Source organism: Nicotiana tabacum, chromosome 24, assembly GCF_000715075.1.
Source record: "Nicotiana tabacum cultivar K326 chromosome 24, ASM71507v2, whole genome shotgun sequence".
Taxonomy (NCBI): domain Eukaryota; kingdom Viridiplantae; phylum Streptophyta; class Magnoliopsida; order Solanales; family Solanaceae; genus Nicotiana; species Nicotiana tabacum.
In genome coordinates, this window is record NC_134103.1 from 8,880,985 (window position 1) to 8,888,692 (window position 7,708).

The window sequence follows — 7,708 nt, forward strand, 5'->3', positions numbered from 1 at the left end:
TACTATTTCAGACTTGAGTAAAAGTATTATTGAAATATTGCTGGGGCCAGATAATTATCTAGTAACTTTTTGAAAAAATTGTAGAGAAGTCACTGAAGAGAGTAAAATCTCTAGTTGGGAGGATTGTTGGCCTACTTTGTCTATATTGTCGTAATCCTTTGAGCAGTAAAGTGCATTTTTACTTCTCTTTTTACTGTGGGTGAAATGAATGATGAATCGTCCATATATATATATATATATATATATATATATATATATATATATATATATATATATATATGATATAGATATAGATATAGAGATGCACATTACAAGCCTCCTTCGTCGGAGCTCGTCTCTTTCGTCGGAGCTCGTCGCACTGAGCTTGCTTAGTGCGATCTATATCTGTTGTGTGATTTACGAGCTATTGCATAGTGAACAGATTATCCAGTGCGCGCCCGAAGGATAGCGACAATTGATTTTCCTGAGAATTTTTTTTAAAAAAAAAGTGACTTAACCAATTAATGTGGTCACTACATATTTAGACAAGACATCCACAACTGAAAATTGGAAGGTTAAATATCAGAAGCCCAAAATATAGATACGGTAACGCACTATGTGAAAGTTCTATACTAGCATGCATTTATATATTTTCAGAGACTAATAGTAGACAAAAAGAGTGTTCCCATATAACGAAAGTGGAGTATGATAGATAACGATGAAGATCGACCATAGCTCAACTAGAAAAGAGGAAAAAAGAACACATGCTCTTTCCTACTTTTCATTACTTCACATAACAATAACATATTCAGCGTATTTTCAAGGGAGGCTAACAAGTTTGATGGTCTAAAGTCAAACTTTAATAAGGGACCTTATTTTAAAAATAAAAAGAAATATTATATAATTTTATTTGAATTTTTTTCTAGATTTTTCAGAATAAAGATTTTATATTTTTTTTTTTACATAAACCATTTAATCTTTCACGTAACAGTATTGATCTTAAGTAATACAACCTGATTCAAGAAGTTGATAACTTTATATCAGAATAATTTTTTGATGTTTCAATATACCTGTTACAATGATAGAAACCTGAGAAAAAATAAAAAAAAAATAAAAACGGAGTTTAAAAGTGTATTACTAATTTTCTGATGATAAATGTAATCTTTCTTTATATAAAATATTTTATTTTTCTACTTTGAAATATTTAGTGGACGTTTGGACATAAGAATTGTAAAACTCCAAAATAGGGGGAAATTTTTTTAAAGTGAAAATAGTATTTGAAATTTTTGTGTTTAGACATAAATATAATTTTGGGTTGTTTTTGAAGTTTTGTGAGTGAATTTTGAAAAATATTTTTTTGCAATTTTTCAAATTTTTGAAATTGGAAATTTTATGAACAAACGCTGATTTCGAAAAAAAGTAAATTTTTTTTTGAAAAAAAGAAAAAAATTTCTTATGTCCAAACGAACTCTTAATATTTTTCAGAAAAATTTGGGGTCTCACAAGAAGAGTTATAGTGGGATGGATATGATATTTCCTAAGGAGCGTTTCCCAAATTAATGGACTTTACATAATACAAATTCGAATTACTCAAGGTCCCAAATCAAATATCGGACATCGGATAGGAATTGAAAAAAATATTGGGGCCTCTAAAATTCTGGGGCTTAAAGCCCCCGCTTTAGTGGCTTCACCCTCTGGTCGCCCCTGCGTATTCCCACAGTATGAGGTCTGGGGACGATAATATGTACTCATAACTTTTCCTATCTTGTTATAGAGAAATTGTTTCCGAAACTCGCTCGACTCAAGATCATTACTCTCACATGTCATCAATATTTTATTTAACCAACCTTTAAAAATGATTAGGAAATATTTTCTTGTACAAATTGGTAAAACTTTTTGATTAAGTTTTTTATGAAAAAAATGTGAAGTGACACCAAATGAGCCTAGAGTGTTAGAAATTGATTCGTAAAAGGTTGCGTAGTGACTTGGAAGTGTAAGCTACGTGGCTTAGACTTTTGGATAGGCCTTATAATAAGTAGTATAGGGTACTACTAACACTAGCTTGAACATAATAGGCGAATATACAATACAATCATGGAAAAGTAGATTTGTTTTAGAAGAAAGATCTCAAGAAATCCAAAGAAGTATGTAACACGTATAGCAAAGATATTCACGCTTGTCTCCTAATCCTGAAACTGGTCCCTGATTTCACGACCTTCCTTTATCATATTTACTGATAGTGAAGTGAAGAAACGGATAGAAAGGAATATTTTTCATCTTTTCACTACTATCCATTTCATACTTTTCAATCCTAAAAATGCACAACTTTCAATCAGTCAAAACACCAAATAGTTTTACTTAAAGGCATTCAGATACAAGGTCTACTACTGTAGATAGAATCAGCTCAACTTCGTATATTTTTCTGTAAATCGAGCAAAATATGATGCTTGGATCAACAACAACAAACCCAATAGTTTCTCACAAGTGGGGTCTGGGGAGGGTAAGATGTACGCAACCTTACCCCTACCAGGAAGGGCAGAAAAACTGTTTCCGATAAACCCTCAACTATAAATATAACGCTTGGATCGCAAATCAAAATTTACTCAAGTACTGAAATCAATTACATTCAAGCGTTTTGGTATGCTGAAAACTAGAACAGGATTTACAACCTTACAGCTGGCTCACCGCGACTTGTTTACACCTCTAGCTTGATGTGATGGATACAAATTCTCTTTTATTCGGATTGACAAATACAAGCACAGTTAGAAGCAGGAGAAACACTGGAAAATCAATAACTCTGTACACGTAAGTCAACTGCCTACCGGACGATTAACAAGGTAGAAACTAACTGTAAGTAAAAAGCAGCAAATTTTAAACTCAACTTAGCCGGGAGGTTAACCAAGAATCTAAAATAATGGCGGCGGAAAGCACTGGGAAGCGTTTTGCTAAATTCTCCTTTGTTTCTTAGATGAAGTAGCAGCTTCAGACCATGATGAGGGCTTAAAACCTCCAACCAGCAACTTTGATGCAGCAGAAGCGTTTATTTTTCTCCTCTTAGATTCTAACTCTGACCGCTTAGAAGAACCAGACGATTCAGAAAAGATTGAACCAGAGTAAATAATGGCTCGTTTATCCCTTCTATTCCTATCAAACTTATGAGCAAATTTAACACTTGCAGCAGTTGCAGCATCCTCTGCAGATGGTGGTAATAACCTAATCCCAAGTCCAATTTTCTTCGAAGCAGCCTCTTCTTCAGCAACTCTTTTCTTTTGAGTCTGTACACATGCAAAAGAAGATGATAAGGACTGCAGTGTCAAGGATAAAGGAAAAAAGAATAAAATGCACAAGACCAACATAAACAAAAGCATACCCTAAGCTTGGCGCGAAGAGCCCTGTTCATGGCATAATCATCTGAATGTCTAGTATCAGACACTCGCTGAAGACGAACAAGTAAAGGTTCAGCTTCTTTCTTCTTCTTCAAGTCTTCCTCCTGGTGCTCCAGCCGATAAAAAGGATCCACTAGCTTACTTTTATCTGAAAGAAAAGCAGATCAGTTATTAAAAAACTCCTCAGTACCTAATCACTATAGTGCATCACAATAAAGTACTGTACAAAATTGCAGAGACTTCTATTCACCTGTCAACGCAATAGCTTCTATAAGTGACAATAGCATACTGAAATCAGCATGAAGAAAATGCACTAAACACTTCTTGTATGATGCTTACCTTCATCTACTGGAAGTACTAAGGTTTCAGCATCTTCAGCGTCATAATCTTCGATCTTCTTTCGAGCTCCACTTATAATTACATACTCACAGTTCTTTGGATCCGTTTGAATGACAATTTCATGCTTGCAGCATGCACTTTTCATACTAAAGCTCCATATCTAACACGAGTATAATTACAATTAGCAAACAGAAAACCAAGAGTCATTTGATTTAGCACAGTTGGCTACAAGTGAGAGGATTTTCTATCTCATTTACTGTATCATGACAAAATCATACCTTTGTGGAGTAATAGTTTCCTACTTGCTTTTTCTCAGCATTGAACCTCACACCCTTGGCAATCATCGACTCACATCCTCCACACCAGATATTGAATGGCATCTCGAACCTATAAAGAAGAAGATATTATAGGGTAGTGAATGATGATGCTCATAACAGCAGAGCTGGAAAATAAAGAACGCATGAGAATACTAATCAAGAAAATAATGCATCAGCAAGACAAACACACTATTTTTCCTTCTTTATGTAAATGCATAGATTTCTACCTTCATCATATCCTAATATTGAACTTAGTGAACTAACAATGTTTTCAAGCAGGATACATCAAAAACATTGGGTTCTAAGTATGCATTTTGAATCACCATGCTTGCCAATATCAATTTAGGCATCAGAGGACATCAAGCTGAAGTCACAATGTGTTAAACAATTCCTAACATTTGACTAAGTAATAAAATCATGTTAATAAATTGAACAGGTTTAGCAATTACAAGGCCAAGGTAGCAAGTCAGACTAAGCCTCTCTTTTTTTTTTCTTTTTTTTCGATTTAAATAAGTAATATGCAATCAAAGCTTGATGCTTCAAACTCGATCTTTCCAATTCCCAGGTGTGAATATAAATGCTTTTCTGAAAAATGAGTTCAATCTGTGAGATGTTCCCTAAAGTTGAAGTTGACAAGGAGGTAAACCTCAGTTTTTTATTTGGATAAGGCAAAGAAAAATTTAGATATCTGGAAGGTCCATTCGACACCAAGGCAATAGGTATCAGATGCAATGCGACGGTAAACATTACTTTAATTTCTTCTATCCAAATACACATGCAAATTTTCTCCTCATCCAGATTATCTCCTGGCTAAACTGGCTCAAAACATTAAGAACTAATTCTGCCATTATAGTGCTGCTTGGCGTCAGCATCCAAAAGGACAAGTAAAATACAGAATTTTCATAGTTCAGTACCTTATAATTAAAATGCCCTGGTCTATCTTTCTTGCTCTCTCTCGGAGAGCATGTTGACCATTGAATTTGTTCAGTGAACCCTGGAAAGAAACCTGAATTAGTAACTAGAACTCTTTTCTGAATCCAACATTCCACCAGACAGAGGCTTTTGTCTGTAGCTATCTTCTCCTATTATAAGCCCTTCAAAGTAATTTATTCTATTTCTTCTTAAGTATCACCCAAGCAAAAATGTTTATATCTACTTACCTTCTTGGGAGACCATTCTGGAGGATAGTAAAAGTTGTCTGCCCTAGCAGCTGCAAGTGAAGACTGGAACAGAAAAAGAAATGACATCTTAGCACCGACATTTAGAGCGTTAAAAGGAAAACTGACAAATGAAACTCAAGCTGAAAGTTTATTAGGAGATTAGGTGCAGGGTTGCACTGTAAATTATGTTACTGCACCTACGATAAAGCTAGTAAAAGATCAGCCTTTCAAACACTTATTTATCACACAACTGCTGATAAGATCCAAAAGAACAAAAAAAAATACACAGAGCTTACTTATTAATTATAGAGCAATTCACAATATCTAATTGGATGAAAAAAACTGAAAAGGTAAGAAAGGCCAAGTAAAGAGGAGAGATACATGTCCGTCCCCCACACAGTTAAGGAAGACAGGAAGGCCAGAGACGCACTCCATATTAGCTTCCTCTACCTCTCAAAAAATCGACCCAAAAATAAAATGAGTAAAACTTTCTCAGACCTCTTACAATCTCTCTCTCACACACACACCAAAAAAAGAGGACAACAACAATAAATAAATCTCTGGAGGGTAAACTGCCAGACAGACCCCTGCCTTTGCCCATGAACCAAACCTATAATTAGGAGGGATCGAAAATTCAGACTATGTCATAGGTTTTGACATATTCACAAAACATATAAGAGCTCATATTCATCTGTGAAGATATTATACTGAAAGATCCCTCTAAACCCCAACAATAACAAACCCACCGTACACATACCTTACCCCTACCTTGAGAAGGTAGAGGGATTGTTTCCTATAGACCCTCGACTCAAGGAAAGACGAAAAAGAAGCAGTAGCAAAAGACCCCTCTAAATCCCATTTCTTAGAATTAAATACTACCTCCTAAACTAATAATAATTTAGAAGATGGAGACAATAATCAAATCAATCAATCGAACAACTAAACACACCTCAATCTCAAACTAGTTGCAGCGAGATATATGAATCCTCTCTATCTATTCAGCTCTATTAGACTCATTAAAAAACTGGATTCCCAGAGGACTCACTATAATTAGACATAACCATCCTCCTTTATCCAGGCTTACGAACAGCTATGCCTTGTGAAACTTACACAACCAGATAGAACCAGATCCAGGATATGAACTTTATGGGTTCGAGTTCGGGATACTACCACAACCTAATTAATTTACTGGATCCGAAGTCAATTATTTCTACTTACTTAATGAACTTTTTTACACATTCAGGGTCTGAGCCAGAAGCTGTACCCATTAGTTAAACTCTACATCCACCTCTGTAGCCAGAGTTGGATACCTTAATCAAATAAAAGCTCAATATTCTTTTCCAAAATGAAAATTGGTTCATCACAATTTTACAAACAATATATCAATAGCCAAATTGAACATAAACTCATCTTCGTCATCAAGATATTATGCTTAAATAGATCTACAAAGCGACTTTTTGTAATTAAATTCTCAATATTTAGTAATATATAGCCAAACTGGATTCTAATCATATAACAGCTCAAAAAAGAAATTATGGACATGCCGTACGGTGTGTATTTTACAATATTTACACATAACTGTGAGCAACTCAAAGTCAAAACAATCAAGAAAAAAATAATGAACAAATAATATTGAACACTAATATAAACCCTAGATGTTGGACAAAAATTAAATTAATCAATAAAAAGTCTAAATACTACGAATAAATCGTAATTAACGAAAATTTGTGAGATCAACGTACCATATTTTGATCTTCAAAGCTTCGGTTATTTGATCGGTTTTTGGATCCTCGAGGTTAAGGGAAATTCGCGTTTTGATTGCAGTTTTGGGGTATGTCTGATGGTTTTATATGTACATAAAGCGACACCGTTAAGGGAATGGATTCAGGCGGCAAAAGCCCGTTGTCGGCAGTGCACTTTGATTGATGGGCCTGGACTAAATATAGTGGTTAACACGAGCTAGCCAGCCAGTTTTCGGGTGGGCAATTGAAAAATAGTCATTATTTTACTGAAACTTCTAACATATTATGTTGGAACTCCAGCACACAAAAAATTCCAGCATACTATGCGGGATTATGAAGCTCCTGCATATAAACTTTCAGCATATTATGTTATAACTTCAACACATTATTAAATTCCAGCACATTATGTCTCATATGTAAAAATTCAAACTACAGCATATTACGCTGAAATATTTTCGGATTTTTAAGGATGTTTTTGTTCAGATTTTATCTTTATATGAAAAAGTTGCTAAATTTCGATTACTTTTGAAACAGTGGCTATTTTTCATTTACCAACTATAAATCTGGCTATTTTTTATTTTTTCCCAATATAGTCCAGCTAAATATTGGGCATTGACAAATATTTATATAAAAATCTCCAAATATAAGTACGACATTCTTGAATAATTTTTTAAATAATAATAAATATTTAGATCGTATAATATAAATTAACAAAACTTTTAATCGCTGATGCAAATGTCACGACCCAAAAATCGCAGCTGTCGTGATGGCGCCTATCTTAATAC

The 7,708-nt window shown here is 34.3% G+C and overlaps 1 protein-coding gene across 1 annotated transcript; it reads right to left on the reverse strand.

The window, feature by feature from the left end:
- Nucleotides 1–2,559: 2,559 nt before the first annotated feature.
- LOC107775368 (uncharacterized) lies at nucleotides 2,560–7,063 on the reverse strand. The gene is made up of 7 exons (XM_016595092.2): nucleotides 6,924–7,063; nucleotides 5,182–5,244; nucleotides 4,936–5,015; nucleotides 3,983–4,091; nucleotides 3,705–3,864; nucleotides 3,350–3,513; nucleotides 2,560–3,254 (listed from the first exon to the last, which is right to left on the reverse strand). Exons 1-7 carry the CDS (start codon nucleotides 6,924–6,926, stop codon nucleotides 2,925–2,927), a joined length of 909 nt encoding a protein of 302 aa, XP_016450578.1. The 5' UTR covers nucleotides 6,927–7,063; the 3' UTR covers nucleotides 2,560–2,924.
- Nucleotides 7,064–7,708: the final 645 nt, after the last annotated feature.

Bases quoted from the DNA above. Each gene is read 5' to 3' on its own strand.
- LOC107775368 (XM_016595092.2), bottom strand. The intron at 4,092-4,935 runs GTACTGAACTAT...TCTTCTTTATAG, and splicing joins CAGGGCATTTTAATTATAAG to GTTCGAGATGCCATTCAATA. The intron at 3,514-3,704 runs GTAAGCATCATA...CTTTTCTTTCAG, and splicing joins AGTACTTCCAGTAGATGAAG to ATAAAAGTAAGCTAGTGGAT.